Source organism: Pelophylax lessonae (genome assembly GCF_965119305.1).
Source record: "Pelophylax lessonae genome assembly, chromosome: 12".
NCBI classification, from domain to species: Eukaryota; Metazoa; Chordata; class Amphibia; order Anura; family Ranidae; genus Pelophylax; species Pelophylax lessonae.
Window position 1 is genome coordinate 129,886,940 of NC_138779.1, and position 17,739 is coordinate 129,904,678.

The 17,739-nt window shown below is 41.3% G+C and overlaps 1 protein-coding gene across 3 annotated transcripts in view; it reads left to right on the plus strand.

The window, feature by feature from the left end:
• CEP164 (centrosomal protein 164) overlaps positions 1–17,739 on the plus strand; it is a 191,117-nt gene that overhangs the window by 22,357 nt on the left and 151,021 nt on the right. For all 3 annotated transcript variants that reach the window (XM_082273782.1, XM_082273783.1, XM_082273784.1), the window contains exons 3-6: positions 7,082–7,193; positions 9,723–9,930; positions 12,633–12,797; positions 13,445–13,561. In XM_082273782.1, coding sequence (XP_082129908.1) covers positions 7,082–7,193; positions 9,723–9,930; positions 12,633–12,797; positions 13,445–13,561 — 602 coding nt within the window. The remainder of the gene's footprint in view (positions 1–7,081; positions 7,194–9,722; positions 9,931–12,632; positions 12,798–13,444; positions 13,562–17,739) is intronic.

The following is a 17,739-nucleotide window of genomic DNA, read 5'->3' on the forward strand; positions in this document are numbered from 1 at the left end:
GGAGTTTTCCTCTGTGGATACGAGAATCCAAAATCTCCCTAATCTCAAATTCCTCTCCGCCTTCAACTTGTACTGGAGGTGGAGGCGAGATGGTAGGCCTTATTCCTTGGTTGGGAACATGTGGTTTCAGTAACGACACGTGAAAGATGGGATGTATTCTAAGATCTGCCGGTAAAGTGAGTTGCACTGCAGCTCTTCCAATGAGCTTTTTAATTGGAAAAGGTCCGAGAAATAGAGGTCCAAGCTTTTTACTGGGTATCTTTAACCTCAAATTTTTTGTAGATAGCCAAACGAGATCCCCAATAGCGTATTGAGGAGAAGGTTTTCTACGAAGGTCATAATACCTTTTTTGTTGGCTATGAGCATGTGAGATGGTGGTGTTAAGTAAACCCAGAGAGTCTTTTATTTGGGTAAGATAATCTGAGGCTACTGGGTTATTTGATGGAGGGATGCGTGGTGGAAGAAGTGTTGGATGAAACCCATAGTTTAAGTAGAACAGACTCTGCTTAGTAGTACTGTGGGTTGCATTGTTATAAGCAAATTCTGCCAGAGGGAGGAGGTCCACCCAATCATCCTGTAGGTATGAGGTGTAGCAACGTAGGTATTGTTCAATGCACTGGTTGACTCTTTCAGTTTGTCCGTTGGTCTGAGGATGGTAAGGAGAAGTGAGTTTTCGCTCAATACGTAGTATATGACATAGAGATTTCCAGAACTTGGAGATGAACTGTGAACCTCGGTCAGATAGAAGAGTCTTTGGAATTCCATGTAGCTTGAACACATGTTTCACTAGTAATTCCGCTGTTTGTTTAGATGAAGGTAGTCTGCGAATAGAAATGAAATGTGCCATCTTTGTCAGATGGTCCACTGACACTAGAATGGTATTAAATCCCTTGGAAGGTGGTAATTCTACTATAAAGTCCAAGGATACAACTTCCCATGGAACCTGGGATATTGGTAGACTGCAAAGTAGACCAGATGGTTTTGTAGTGTCAATTTTGGACCTTGCACAGATGTCACATGAGGAAACAAACTTTTGTACAGACGTTTTCATATCAGGCCACCAAAACTGCCTGGTGAGCAAATTAAATGTCTTAGTCATACCCATATGTCCTGCCATAGGTACGTCATGTGATAATTCCAAGATCTTGGTACGCATACTAGGAGGTATGTAGAGTTTGTCGTTTAAAGTAGAGGAAGCCTTAGTTGTGCATCAGCACTTAGTTGTGGTGGAGGTGAATCCAGTCCTATACTGTGCAGAATCTCTTCCTTCAGGGAGCGAACAACACCAACAATACGATCATAGGGTATTATTGGAAATGAAGGGATTTCGGCGCAGTTATCTTCGGTTAATCGTGATAGCGCATCCGCTTTTTTGTTTTTGTCTGCAGGCGTGTAGGTCACTAGGAAGTTGAATCTTAGGAAGAATAGTGACCAACGTACCTGCCGGTGGGAAAGGGTCTTGTTAGTCTGAAGGTATTGGAGATTTTTATGATCTGTATATATGAGTATTGGCAATCGAGTACCTTCAAGTAGATGTTGCCAATTCTCTAGTGCCAGTTTTATGGCAAGCAACTCTTTTTCACCGACTGGGTAATTCACCTCTGGGTTGCTTAATGATTTAGAGAAGAAAGCAACTGGGTGAAGTGGTGAAGTATTTGTTGGTCGTTGGGAGAGAACTGCTCCTACTGCCATATTTGACGCATCTACCTCCAGTATATATTGGAGGGATGGGTCTGGATGGCGTAGTATGGGAGCGGAAGTGAAGCTTGATTTTAACAAGCGGAAAGCTCCATTGGCTTCTTCAGACCATTTAAATGGTTTCTTTACACTTGTAAGTTGTGTGAGAGGTCTCACAATAGCAGAGAAGTTCTTGATGAACTTCCTATAGAAGTTTGAGAATCCAAGGAATCGTAATGTTTTACGAGTTGTTGGTATAGGTCAATCCAGAATACACGATATCTTGCTCATATCCATTTTGATTCCGTTCTTAGATATGATGTATCCTAGGAATAGTACTTCTTCTTTATGAAATAGGCATTTTTTTAATTTTACGTATAAATTGTGTGTGAGTAATCTGGACAACACAAGTCTTACATGTTTTATATGTTCAGACAAAGATTGAGAATAAATGAGTATATCATCCAGATATACCACAACACAAACATCAAGTAAGTCTCTGAAGATGTCATTTATGAATCGCTGAAAAGCTGCGGGAGCATTACACAACCCGAAAGGCATCACAAGATATTCGAATAATCCGTATCTGGTTCTGAATGCTGTTTTCCACTCATCCCCGTCACGGATTCGGATTAGGTTGTATGCCCCTTTTAGGTCCAATTTAGAGAAGTAGGTAGCTCCGCGCACTTGTTCAATTAGTTCAGGAATGAGAGGTAAAGGATAGCGATCCTTTATCGTAATGGTATTTAATTGCCTATAGTCAATAATAGGCCTAAGACTTGAATCCTTATTGCGGACAAAGAAAAGTCCTGCAGCTGTGGAAGAAGTAGAGGGTCTGATGAACCCTTTCGCTAAATTCTCATCCAAGTATTCCTTGAGATGAGAAAGTTCATCCTGAGAAAGAGGATAAACATGACCGAAAGGTAATTTGCTATTAGGGAATAGATCAACAGAACAATCATAGTCCCTATGGGGAGGCAACACTTGAGCGTTTTTCTCAAGGAAGACTTCTGACAGATCCTGGTAGCATGGTGGTGGTGTAATTTCATCTGACACCATAGACAGGATTTTTTTATATGATTGGAGGTTACACGTGATCTCGCAATAGTGAGAAGGGAAGGTTAGAGTCCGTGTCTTCCAATCAATGGTTGGTTGATGTATGTGTAACCAGGGAAGTCCCAAAATAATGGGAAAATGTGGTGAAGGTAATACATCAAAAGTGGTTGTCTCCGCATGAGACTCGTTAGCAGTAACAAGGAGTGCTTGTGTCTGATTGGTGATTGGACCAGAAGATAACGGGATACCGTTAATGAAACTAACAGAGACAGGTTTAGGTTTTGAAATAATAGGTATTTTATTTAAGGTAACAAAACGAGTATCGATGTAGTTCCCACAAGATCCTGTGTCGATCATAGCCTTGGTGGTGATCCTAATTTGGTCCCACTGTAGTGTCAAATGAATAAAGAGATAGGGATTAGAAAAGGAAGTCGTTAAACCCCCCAGCAAGACATGTGAACACTCACCGTCTTTTTTGCGGACAAGGGGACAGACGCTTATCAAATGATCCGAGGAGGCGCAGTACATGCAGAGGTTTTCGGATCTTCTCCTGGCTCGTTCAGTAGTCGATAAAGGTGGGCGTATCGTTCCTACCTCCATAGGAGTAGGGTCAACGGGCGAAACCCGAGAAGGACTGGACAATGGCATTCCCATCTTCTCAGCCTTTCTTTCTCGCAGTCGCCTGTCAATATTGATGCTGAGCTGTATTAAGGCATCCAAAGTGCCAGGTAAATACGCTCGGGCGAGCTCGTCTTTAACGGCTTCTGATAACCCGAGTCTGAACTGAGTTCGCAGAGATGCATCATTCCACCCAGAATCAAGGGTCCATCTTTTGAACTCTGCTATGAAGTCTTCAACAGGTCTCCTTCCTTGTTTTAAAGCCCTCAATTGGCTATCAGCAGTACTCTGCCTATTGGGGTCTTCATATAAGCTAGCGAGTTCCGCTATGAACAAAGGATAGGAGTTGAGAAGAGGGTCCTCTTTCTCAAAGAGAGAGTCTGCCCAAGCCCGTGGATCACCCGATAAATATGAAATAGTAGTACAGACTTTAATTTGGTCTGTAGTATAAGTACGAGGTTTTAAATTAAAAAGCAATTGACATGCGTTTTTAAATTCACGAAATTTTTTCCGATCACCTGTAAACACTAGAGGAGGGTTTATTTTAGGCTCACGAGGTTGAGCAGCAGTGAGTTGTGAAACACGGGCTATCTGCTGTCTTAAAGTCTGATTTTCATTTTTTACTTCAGTAAGAGCAAGGATTAATGCATCTACCTTTTGTGTTAATTGTATCACTTGAGTGGCTAATTCTGCTGAATCCATTTTTTAAAGGTTCGTTCAATCTGTAACGCTCTAGCGTTTGTTTAGAGAGTTGGATTTGCAGCTGCAGAATCTCCACTCAGTAGTCGTGTAGAGATGTGTTGAATCACCATGTCCAACTCTCCAGACTCATCATTGTGGCCAGCCTGCTTCAGCATACAATATACAAACACTCAATAAGATGTTCCTGGAGTGATAGGTTGTATATGATAGTATAGAGGTGATGTGCTGAAAGGACAGGCGTGAGTTGTGATAGCAATGATGAGTACTCAATAGTAATGTTCAGGAGAGTAGTAGATGATGGTAGATAGGTTAGCAATCATGTGCAATAACAGGTGGTAGGGGACAGCAGATGGAGTGTACAAGAGAGGCTAACTTAGTGCAAGGATATAGATGGTAGTAGACTCAAGAGCTAGCAATCTATGTAACAGTGCAGATGATAGAAATAGTAATGCATAGATAGTAACAGTCCTTAGTATGCAGAAGTAGATAGTGTAAGTTTGATAGGAAGGAATCCCCTGTGGGGTACTTATCACTAGTTAGATTAGTAAGCTGAAGGGTCCGGTAATGAGTGAATGATCGGGTAGTGAGATACAGGATCAATAGCGAGGTTCCGGTCTATCCAGGTATGGCAATAGCTGGAGGCTCCGGCAGCGTAAGACAAGGCTGTATACCATGCGGTTTGAACGAACAATTTGTGAGAGAGAAGCCGGCGATTGAAATAGCCGCTCAGAGCGGCGCTTAGTGATGACGTCATGCGGCTTAAAGGTATATGCGTTCCACCTAGCTGAAAAGGTGGGACGCAATATGAAGAAGGAAATGACCTATAAGGGTACCGAAGGTACCAGAATCTTACACCCGGTCCCTGGATTGGGGTTCTCCTGACACCCCGATAGGAGTCCTCCTGACTCCAGGAATGAGACCTCCTGGCTTTTGGCCGGGGCACATCTGACCCCTGGGTGAGACCTTCTGCCTCTTGACTCCTGGCTGGAGCCCCTCTGATCCCTGGATGAGACTTTCTGTCTCCAAACTGGGAGCCCTGAGCTATCTTGTCAAAGGGCCCTCTGTGACAAAATCGGAAGTGACGAAATGCAACGGAAAAGGGCATGGCTATTCGGCAACCAGAGTTGATGTCAGGACTGGAACCGGAAGTGATGCAGAATGCTGTCCGTGAAGTCCAGAGGTGGTGAGACTGTTTAGTCTATCACCAGGTTGGATGGGGCCTGACTCCACTTTTTAAATAAATGCTTCTTTGATTGGTTACTGTATCATTGGAGGCATATTTTTTTTCTTTTCTCATATGTGAATGGCCATTTATGAGCTTTATGGAGATACATGGTGATGCTTAAAAGATCTGACAGCCGATATTCAATTACACAAGTGAGCCATGCCAACCATGAGAGTGGAAGGTATGGTGTTCTGGTGAGTGCATTTCTGTAGGGGAGAGAGATCACTCGAGCAGGAGAGGTGGTGTGTTAATAAACATCTGTATTGTTGGGGAAGATTAGATCACTGTTCTCTACACTAGATTATGGTGGACTTATTTATAATGGACTATTAATGCTTTTTCTGAACACTAATATATCACAGCGCTACTAAGAAGTTTGGGACCTTGTTGATTTATGATGGTAGCAGCAGTGAAATGTGATTTGATTATTTGATTTTATGATTTATTATTTATTTTTTTTTGTGGTTGCATATATTGGGGTTTTCATTATTTAATATTTTCACAGATGTTTGTATATTTTCAGTAGGTATACATTTTATTAGACACCTCACAGCGGGGGGGGGGGGGGGTATTTAATTATAAATATTTGGTGAATATCGTATATACTGCTTCAGAAAAATACCCCACAGAGATGTTATTAAATGAAATGCATAACTGGATTAAATAGTGATTTCTCTATTATTTTTGTCTAGAGTTCAGCTTTATTGTGATTCCCAACCGTAATTTGGTAACTTGAAATACTGAAGTCACTGAACTACTAAGTCTATCTTTAAACATTGTAATGTATTAATAATAATTAATAATAAAAATGTATTATACTGTATATGACAGCTTACCATTTCTTAGATGTGGTGGCTGTATTACTTTTCTATTTGTATAACACACTTCCTGTCCTAGACCGACAACGCTCACTCGCTGAACTGTATGGAGGGAGCCATTGTTTTCCCCATGCTAGAATTGTCTGTCTTTGACCATGTCCATTACATGGAGGATGATGGGATTAGTAGTCTGTAGTACAAAAGTAAGATTGTTTTGCTTTCTGCAGCGCTCAGAGGAATTGACAAGGATGCTGCATTTCTGGCAGAATCAGCAAGTATTTTCTGTACATTTTGAAAGTGATCTTAACCTGAAAAAAACGAATGCAGCCACCACATCTAAGCACTGGTAGGCTGCAATTTATTACATTTTTTTTAGATTTAGATACTCTTTAAAGCTTGCATTCTACAACCATGATGTGATGCCTAGTACTGGGTAGACGTTTGTCTGCACAGGTTATCTGGTACCATCTAAGGCCCCTGTCACACTTGTGCGACTTCAAAGTCGCACGATTTTACTGCGTTTTTTGACGCAACTTTTTGCCGTGATTTTGCCACGATTTTGATGCGAGTTTGACTGGGCTTATAATGTCTTTTCCTCAAAACGCATCAAAATTATGACAAATGTAGTGCAGGGTCTACTTTGAAGTCGGTGCAACTTCAAGTCGCACAGATATGAATGGGGCTCATTGGAAATAATGGAGAACGACTTGTCATGCGATTTTGCAGTCCCAAATCGTATGACAAGTCGCACAAGTGTGAAAGGGGCCTAAACTGTGAAGGGGGATTACTTAGGTAGGATTTAATTTCTCCTCTCCAGTAAAAGTTTTATCCTAAGTAAGTTGTGCGTTGCCTAAAATTAAAAAAAATTACAGCTACCTGTTTAATAATTAAGAATTGTTTTCTACAGAACAATTCATATCAGCCTAGTTAGTGACATTTTCCTTTACAGTTAAATATTGTTGTCTTTCTTTGTTCTTTTCTCCAGAAATTCAAGAATATGCAAGAATGATTGGAATCAATCCAGAGACAGAACCTGAGCTTATGTGGTTGGCTCGGGAGGGAATTGTTGCTCCCTTGCCGCCAGATTGGAAGCCTTGGTAAGGGAACATCTTCAAATATCTATATTTTTATGTGCCCCATACAGGGCTTGATCAAGCCTATCTAATCTTGCAGTGCAGTAAAAAAAAAAAAGTCAAGGGGCATAATGTCAACATTGTGTATGAGTCACTGACAGTCTGTTACACAGTAGAAACACTAGAATGTAGTAGGCTGTCATTTAGATTGGGGTGATTAAACAAAGCCTGTGCCCCCTTATATTAGCTGTCCCTATCAGGGGCCCCCTTACATCAGGGTCCCTATCCGAGTTCTTCCTTTACATTGGATTTCCCCATGAGAGCGCCCCCCTACATATGATCAGTTATCCACATCAGAGTGCTCCCTTCCCTTAGGTGTCCACATCAGAGTGCCATCTTACATTGATTGTCCACATCAGAGTCCCATCTTACAGTGATTGTCCCCATCAGTGTGCCTCCCTACACCCTACATCAACTGTCTGCATCAGACTGGCTCATGGATCAGTGATGCACTTTTAGAGACCTGGAGGGGCACAACTAAAATCTGTGGGGGGGAGGGCAGGCCACCCCAGCACCCGCCTTGATCCTGCCCTGGTCCCCTAATAGTAGCAAAAAGGTTCCTCCTGCTTCTGTGTGGCATCAATGATGGTTATTTACTGGGATTTAGATTTGCTATTTGTATAACCTTTTTCTGTTGCAAACTGAGGGTCATGATCTGTTAGTACAGAGGTCTCAAAACATTCTAAAGAAAGGGCTAGTTTACTGTCCTTCAGACTTTAGGGCAGCTTGACTGTGGCCAGTGGGAGTAGGAATTGTCCTGGCATCAATGAGCGTAAACGGTGCCCCACCTTTGGTATTAAGGGGAGGAATAGTGCACCATCATTGGTTTTAGTGGGAGGAATAATGTCTTGTATCAGTGGAAGGAATGGTGCCCTAAAGTGCTGGGTAAAGGCAAGCAAAGGGCCGCATCCAGCCTCTGGGTCACTGTTTGGAGACCACTGTGTTGGTGTATACAGTCTAATCCTTATAACCTTGATGGTTTTTTGGTAAAGTCTGGATAATCCTCAGAATACATGATTTGAATAAGTCCAAGCCTACAGCTGATAACACAAACGCGATTGCTCCATTTGTAACTGTAATATTTTAACATTAAATTACATCCTGTCCGAACCATAACGAGCATGCATATGGAGGAGTCATTTTGGTAAATCCTGTTTTGAATTCATTTAAACATTTTAATGACTAATATTAGCAAAAAACCTTATTGCAATATCAACCACTTAAGGTTATCTTTTTATCACCAGGAAAGGTTGGTATAGCTATATGTAGATAGTAAATAATGGCAGTCTGTTTTGGCCCATTCAGTTGTTTTTACCTCTCAGGTAGATGCACTTTGTGTGGAAAGTGAGTTACGGTTTGTGAATAATTAACGGACAAGGCCCAAATCTGGTGGAACACCTGTATTATCCCTATGTGGTTTTGCTGAACCCATTCCCTGTGTGTGAAGAAATCTTTGCTCTGGCTTTGTTGGACAAATAAAAGTAGGAATGACAGGTCTAAAACAATGTTTAGCGAGTGGACTGCATTTTTTTCTTTCAAGATGAACTCCCACTATATACAGAGATGTATAGTAACTAAGTAGAACTACTTCACTACTGTACTTAAGTACCGAAAGGCGGTATCTGTACTTTTCTGGAGTAGAATTTTTTTCTCCTACTTTTACTTCACTCGATTTTTTCGATGATTTCAATACTTCTACTCCATTATTTTTTTTTTGTGCTGCATAGTTACTCATTACAATTATAAAAATTACCACTGCCAGAACAGTAGATGGCAGGTTTCATGGAGTTCAAAAATATGTGTATAATGTCATGTGTAAATCAGCGCATACGAAAATAAATGCTAATGTATGTATAAATAAAATGGTCTACATATCTGCTGTTAAGGGAAAAGAGAACCTCCCCCAACCAAGGAGAGTCACAAGCGTACATAGACCTTTTTTCTGGTAAGAGGCTGATTTTATATATATATATATATATATATATATATATATATGTGTGTGTATATATGACAATGTTTTCGGGCCTCAGATTCAGCGACCAGTGCTTTTTGTCAAAGTGACGTTACTTTTACCTGTGACAGGACAAAGAAGTGGGAGTAGAGGTGAGCTGAGGGAAAGGGAGCATAGTAAACACTATTTACTATGGTTCGCTCATGAATGGATTCAGGCGCAATCGACACCGACCCCCCTGTTTAATTAATGGGGCCTAGGCCCTGTAAAGAAGAGCTGGTGCAACCCCCCTATAGCCGGGCCTGTCTTTGTTATCCATAATAAACCCAAAGCTTTCAATGTGGTATCCCTAATGTGGAATTTCACTTTATGGTGCCCATATGTGTCCAAATTTGAAAGAATAGCACCAGACTAGCACTAGATTTCATGTTAGATGTTACTTTGCACATGACCTTTTTTCCTATCGCTCCATTTTTTGTTTTTATTTAGTGCTTTACATCATCATATGTTTATACTAACCTAGAAATCCTGTTTTTTTACAGCCAGGATGTTACAGGTGATATATATTATTTCAACTTTGCAACTGGCCAGTCCACATGGGACCATCCCATAGATGAGCATTATAGAGAACTTGTTGCACAGGAGCGAGACAAGCCTCAGGGTCAAGGTGGAGGAAAGAAGAAAGAAAAAAAGAAAAAAAAAGAAAAGAAAAAAGATAAGAAACCAAAGGATATTCCAAAGCCTGTATTGGTAAGCCATGGACGCATAATTACATATATAGGGCATATATGTCAAATCCTAATGAGAGGCTGGATGTTTCCAGGCTGAATAAGTGAAGTACTGCTGAGTAACCCTAACGTACAGTCCTACAGGATGCTGTAGAAGGCAAACTTATGTTACGGCTTTATCGTAACCACGCAAATCTGCAGTATCAAACTCGAGGTGCGATTGGTAACAGATGGTATTGAAATACTTGAAGAATGTTTTTTTTTTTCAACACTATTTTTGTTTTTTCCTTGTTATTGTTAATTTTATGTCACAGAACTTCTGTAAAGTCTGATGCACACAGGTGTATGAATTAATGCTCCAAATATGCTGCATTTTTTTCAGCCAGAACTTGGCAGAAAAAAATGCCTCTAAACTTGCATATGTCCACATATTTATGTGCATATGGCTTTGAGCGTGAATGCATTCTACTGGTCAGATTATTAATTTATTCTGCTTAGTGGAATACATTTCCATGCGTGTTTACGTGCTTATGTATGTAAAATCTGATCAACAGTTTCTCTCAGAACATTGCTTTTGGAGTGTTTTTTTTTTTTTTTTTTTATTGCCTGTAAATACTGCTCTTCAAATATGCCTGTAAGCGCCTATGTGTGCATGGCCACATAGGTTAACATAGAGCATTTACAGGCTTAAAATAAAAAGCTAAACGCATGTATAAGCTGCATTTTTTTTTTTATGCCTTAAAAAAAAAAAAAAAAGTGTCTGCTGCTCTGAGCCCACCAGTTGAGTGGGATCCAATGCCATCAAGCTAGACTAGCCCAGGAGGCACTACTTATTATAACAACCGCTTATCATTTTGCTTCTGGTAGAAGTAGAATTTCCTGACTCCCTAGGTAACCAGTTCCAAATAGGATCCCACTTTTAAGGTCACAATGGTTATGAAGCAAGATTATCTCCACCCCTATGATGTTAATATCATATTCAAATCAAACTATACTTTCCTATTAGGTGCAATCTCAATTTGAAAGTATAGCACTTAGTTGGTCACTGATAACCAACAGGGCAGATTCTTATTCCATTAAATTTCTGCAGCATTGAAAGCAGAGTCCTAGTTAGGATCTTGGGATTTCTGTTGGACCACGTTACCAGAGTTAGTTGGTTAAATAATACGATTTAGACTGCCACGTCACTCTCAGAGCACATTTCTTGTTGGTGATCTGATTGTGTGCTCCAGATCCCCAGACAATATATTCTGTCTAGTTGAGGAAAGTGGAAAAATGGAGCTAGACCCGTAGGTTTATTTTATTGTTATTGTTATCTTAAGGTATTAATGTTGGTGTAAATGATCTGGTTCCTGGGCAGGTGGCTTCTACACCCCAGAGGATCTCCACAGACTCCTTGGCTTGTAGTGTAATGTAAGAAGGGTTGAAATTTAAGCACCACACCTCTGCTTAGAGGTCCAGATACAACTTTATTCCATTAAAGGTCATGGGTGCAGTTTAAGAAATAGCCAACACATTTCAGGGGTCTACGTGCCCCCTTCATCAGGGCTTGACTGGCAACCAAGTGAACAAACCAGTAGTAAACTGGACCTACCATGGTATTTATTTCAGTGTGAGTTGAAAGCACAGGCCTATTTCGCAGCTTATTTGGCTGCCAAACAAGCCTGCTTGAAAGCCAAACAAGCTGCTGATTAGGCCTGCGCTTTCAACTCACACTGGAATAAATACCATTGTAAGTCCAGTTCACTACTGGTTTGTTCACTTGGTTGTCAGTTAAGCCCTGATGAAGTGGGCACATAGACCCCTGACACACGTGGAATATTTATTGATCTTTGCCCCTGACCTTTAATGGAATAAAGATGTATCTGGTCCTGTTAGCAGTGGCATGGCGCTTACATTTCCACCTTTCTTACATTACCATATATTCTATCTATCCACCTTGATTCCTCTTTTTTACAGTAAGGACCCACATTGCTGGTTGTTTATATTCTGAAAGAGAAATATACTTTCCTGTTAGGGTTACTAAATGATACTTGCACACCTTCAGCTTTACATGTTTCTCTCTGCTTTTTGCTTTTTTCCTAATGTTTCCTAATTATCTCCCTCTTGCTCTTATTCTGATTGTTCCACTCTCTTGCACTGTAGCTGCTTCTCCTGCATGTCTTTTCTTTGCTGATAAAGCTTCTCAATGAACCTTTTGAACACTTCTGTATACACACTTCTAGCAAACTTTTTTCAATTAAAACAGGGATTATTAGTTTGAATATTTTGCAGTTCATTTTTAGGTTGGCCAACTAAAGTCATCCCTCTCTGACCAGTCCCTACCCTATCAAAATAATATCAGATACATAAACGTATGTCTACGTGGAGTAGAATGGTATAGTTGGAAGAGTCCAAAGATAAATGCTTAAGGGGTCCCACTCAGGCTGTCAAGGTCCGATGAGTTGGAACCACATCTGACCATTGATAGCAGAGCTGAAAAAGTCTGTGTTTATAGCTGAACAATACGCGCACGCACACATACACATACACACACTGCTAAACATTATCCCCAATTAACCATGAATTCCAACAGAGGATCTAATCCTTTCCCTCCACATCCAAAATAAATAAATAAATATATATATATATATATATATACACACACACACACACACACACACACACACACTTTCCAACTTCTTACCAGTAGTAAATTATATGTTGCTTATTTTTTTCTGACAGTCTCTTGGATCTCCACTTGGACCTGTGCAAGGACCAATGGGAGGTCTAGCTCCTCTTCGGGCAATGGGTGATTCGACTGGAAGCTCTGGAGGAATTCGAGGATCTCAGGGTAGCAGTGTAGGAAGCTCTGGCGGATTCGACAATCTTTTGGGTGGAACATCTGGTGTAAGTAACACAACTATTTACGCAGGTACTGACTTGCCCTATCAATTGCTACATTATTAAGCTAGTCATTTGTTGACCACACTTTTGACTTTTTTTTTTTTGTTATTTTTTCTGTGTTCTTCCTAAATGTATCAGTTTAGCTATAGTCTCACACAATTTGCAATTTTATTATAAGAACCTCCGATTTTTTTATTTTCAGTTTTGATGGAGCGAGCCAATATTTGATATCCTGATTTTTTTTGTTGGTTTAGAGTCTGGCCCCTGTTGGCATCTTTATTGTAAACTTTACTTAAACATTTAAAAGTAAACTTCCTGCCCAAGAACATACATTACAGAATGCCCAGCCATTAATAGTATGCCCCTTCTATAGGAATGAATGGGGGAGCGGTAGATGGAGGGCCTAGCCTAGGTTGTTTTCAAATAGGTAGGACTGTACACTGAAAGATCTCTTTAGCAGGGCTTGCAGCTAAGTATTTAACCTTGTGGAATACACTGCGGAGAGTCTGTAAATGATAATTTTGCTAGAAGTGAAATTCATCTTCATTCATGTAAATCTTAGATGTACAGAGTTTGGACTCTTTCTTAAAGGAGGAAAAGTGCTATATTTCTACTATTGTTATATACTAATATTTGCTACATATCACTAGAAAACAGCATCGTACCTCAAGACAACCACAGGAAGACTCTCAGAGGAAAGAGTGAGCCTCGCTCTACCTGGTTTGGCAGAGGAAGATGAAAATGGTGACCAAGAAAGCGAAGATCAGGTGAGCAGGGAGCCATTGGTAATATATTCGAGAAAAAGGTGGGGTAGACAAACACTAGTTGCCTTGGCCAAGTCTGAGCTTCTTGTGTGTTTCTGTAAATTTAAGGAGGATGTGGCTACCTCCAGGTAAACTATTTGTTAATTGATACGCTAAATAATATTTGTAAATACTAGGTTTGCCAGATAAGACGTGCAGCGCTGCCCCCGAAGAAGCTGCTGAAAATTTACCGGGTTCTCCCTATCCAGTCCATTCACTCTGGCTCCATTAAACAGTCTAGGGAATGGCTTTTTTTTTTTTTTTTTTTTTTTTTAGGTTTTATTGCTGAAGAAATTTTAACAGCCAGAGAAAAAGGGCATGGGATGCTCCAAAACACTTAAGAACAATAAGCAGAGGACACTTTTCTCCTGGTAAAGGTAGCACAGTGTAGCTCTCATAGCTGGGAACCATGATACTGTATACTTCAGAAAAGGTAAAGTCTGGTAGCTGGGGACCATGAGGCAACTCCTGAATAGTTATTGTCTCATAGCTGGGGACCATTAAGGAATGTCTCTGTGGTTACACTATTTCAGGGAGACAGGGTCTCTGCTCACAAGTCTTAGAGCAGCCACCTCCTCAGACTCAATTCCTTGGCAAGAGAAATCCAGCATTCAGTCCAGGGGTGCTTCAGAAACAAGCTATTTACTGCTTCCCTGACCACTTTCTGGGCATACCTCCCCAACGATTAGCCAAGGCATGGTAAATATTCAGGCCAGTAATTAGAATTTTCCATCCTAAGCTTTGGAAGCTTCTCCCAGAGGCAGTGAAAACAATCAAACTTCTAGACTGTAAAAGCAAGGTGAGTGATTACTACTCTGAATAAAGAGCAAGCCAAAAACAAAATTTAGCTAGCATCCTATACTAATAGAATGCTACAGACAGAGAGCACTTTATAGAACTACCTGCAATGAATATGAATATATATATATATATATATATATATATATATATATATATATATATATATAGCACTGCTGAGAATTGCATTTTCTGGATTCCCCTTGGTTACCCGTAGCAACAGTCTGTAGAACTTATCACTTTAGACACTTGGCTCAGACAATGAACAGTCCAGGGGATTTGTTTTTTTGTGTTTTATTTAGAACTGGGATGGGAGAAGGGATGAGTGGGATACTCCAACTATGAACTATGCACAATTCTGAGGACAACTGACTGTAGTGTGTGTCAAGGTCGCTGCTTCACCTTGCCACTGAAGTGAAGATAATGGATATGATCCTTATTCAGTTTCTCTCCAGGGCCCTAACTTGGCACCCGCTTTCTCACTTGCTGTGCGTACTAGCCCCTTTCCACTGACTCTCCGCTGGAGTGGTCCCCTTCCTGGGCAGACCCCTGCCAAGCTTCCCGGTACTCACGGACAGTGTTTTTCCCAAGGTTGCTCTGCCTTCAACTCCATCCATCAGCATCCACTGGACCTCCTGGCTCCGCACTGCACTTCTGGCATATATATATGCAAATGTATTCAAAAAAGATTATTGTTTTTAACCTAAATGTTAGAAACTCTTTATGATTAGATTCTGTGTACTGGCTAGCTAAGGTGATTGCTGATGATTGTTTTCATTTGTTTATTATATATTAGTGAAATATTATGGTTTCATCAATCATCATTGTAAAATTATTTGATCAGAAATAGAGAAATCAGGGTGTCAAGGTCACAGTGGTGCATATAACATGTTGACAGGCTCACCAGTGAAATTGCTGTGTAATTTTCACTGCAGAGAAACCCTGAGTAATCATTTATCTTGACTTCTAAGAAAAGCAATGCTGTAAACATAATGATCATTGCTCTGGAATGCAGTCTAGGACAGGCCACAGATGATGTGATTTTCTTTCCTGCAACTACGGTTTGCCCTTGATTTCCCCATCAACACTGACTGTGTTAATGGGGGGGACTGCTTCCTGCAGAGCTTTTGTGTTCTCCCAGCGGAGGGTCGTGGGGAGCTGTCCCTGCCAGGAGAACACAATGAATATTGCTAGGGGCTATAGGCAATGTGTATAATATAATATATGGCATTAATCACATGTAAAAATCCAACATTCTTTGTGCCCAAGTCGATCGATGGATTGACTTGGGTACAATCAGCCTGCCCATATATGGTTCAAATATCGTCTGGTTCAGTAGGGATTTGAACCATCTATGGCCTGCTTAAGTACAATGGAGAGGAACAAATAACGGGTTTCTTCTTTTCCACTGCTGGTTGAAACCTCTAGGTAGGTAGACTCTATTGTTTCTCTGTACTTTCTTCTTCTGTCTCCATTCAAAGCTAAAACATCAATATATTTGCTGGTTTTCTAAGAATATGGCTTATCCAGTTCCAATTTTCTTGTATACATTTTTTTTTTTTTTTTTGGAACTCAATATGCACCTGGCCATCTAATGTTTTGATATGTCTAGATCAGCCTTTCTCAACCTTTTCCACACAGAGGAATCCTTGAAATATTTTTCAGATCTCAGGGAACCCCTGTTAAAAATGACTATATTTACAACTCATGATACAGTAGCGTGATGGTCAGTGAGATGAATGCTCCTTACACTTGTGGACATTGGCAAGAAATAACTTCCAGATAGCTAAAAAGATCAATGGTGTCAGGGGAACTTATCTGAGAGGCAGAAATTGCTCTTTGTTCCAGGAACCCCTAGCAACCTCTGGAGGAACCCTGGTTGAGAACCAATGGTCTTGGCAGTTATTTTTCCCATTCTTTCATTTAATTTTTATTTTGTTTGGACATTTTCCATGTTTTGTCCATATATGACAGCCCTTTCTGTTTCCAAGGATATTGTTTCTAACTGTATACTGTTCTAAGCATAACTAAAGTTTCTTTTGATTTGCTGGTATGAGTTTCTACATCTGTATTCCTTGCCCCCTGCAATACTCATTGGTTTTTCTCATTGACCTCCATATTCCATATCACTACAGAGTAGTGATGGAAGGTTGGTGAGCAGAACCTCTGAGCAAATCTGTGGCAAGAAGATCACCACTCTTGGAAGTGTTGGTTTCTAAGAGGACTTTAGAGAAGGATTTCTCTTAAAGCGGAGTTCTGGCCTCTGGGATGAAATTTAGCTAAAAATACCCCTGGGACAGTCAGGGCTAGTACATTCCACAATGGATAGCCTATGTACTGTCCCGGGTTGCACTTACCTTTTAGAAGAAATACTTAACTTGAAAAATTCTTCTCCAGCGCTGCCATCTCAGGTGTGGGCAGCTGAAGCCAGCGCGTCCTCTTCTGCGTCCTCTTCCGTGTCTTCTTCTCCCAGAATGCGCCTGCACCAGCCCCGCTCGTCACTTCCGGTGCGGGCGCGTCTTCCCTCCACAGCTTCTGGGCATGCCCGGAAGCTGTTTAGCAGGGAATGAGGCGCCCGCACCGGAAGTGACGAGCCGGGCCGGTGCAGGCGCATCGATTCCTGGGAGCGATGACGTTCAGCTCCCAGGAATCAATGCAAGGAGGAAGTGACGGCGCGGGCCACGGCCGCAGAGGGAGGAAGTGGAAGGAAGGTGAGTATATTTTCTTCAATAACAAGGTAAGTAAACAAAAAAAAAAAATCGTAACTATCCATTTGTTTTTCAGGTGACCTAAAGCAAGCGGATGGCCCAAAATCTATTATGTCGTTTTTGAGGCCGGAACTCCGCTTTAAATTGAGCTGGGTTCTGGCATAGGTAAAATTTAGGATAAAATACAACATGTGCAAAACCTGTAATTTGCATAAAACATGACCTAGGCAAATTACAACTTAAAAAATGTGCTTACTGAAAATATACTATACTTTTCTCCTCTAAACATCCTTAATTATGTATCTGCTGATCCCAGTGCTGAAAGTGAATTAACCACTTACCGCATACTAACGTAGGTCTACGTCAGTAAACTTTGCGGTAGTGTACCGGGATGATGCCTCTAGCTAGAGGCATCATTCCGGTACCGTGGTTTGAAGCCGACGGTTGGCTTTCCGTCGGTACTGACCGATGCGGCTCGGGAGCCGCTCGATCGGTACCCGGGGGGGCGGGAGGGGACGTCCCCGGCGGGAGGGGACGTCCCCCCCCCTCCCGCCGCCTTCCGTGGCTTTGCTCGGGGCTCCCGTCCCACCGGGAGCCCCGAGCACCCAGCCGGCGCGTCCGCCGGCTGGATGGAGT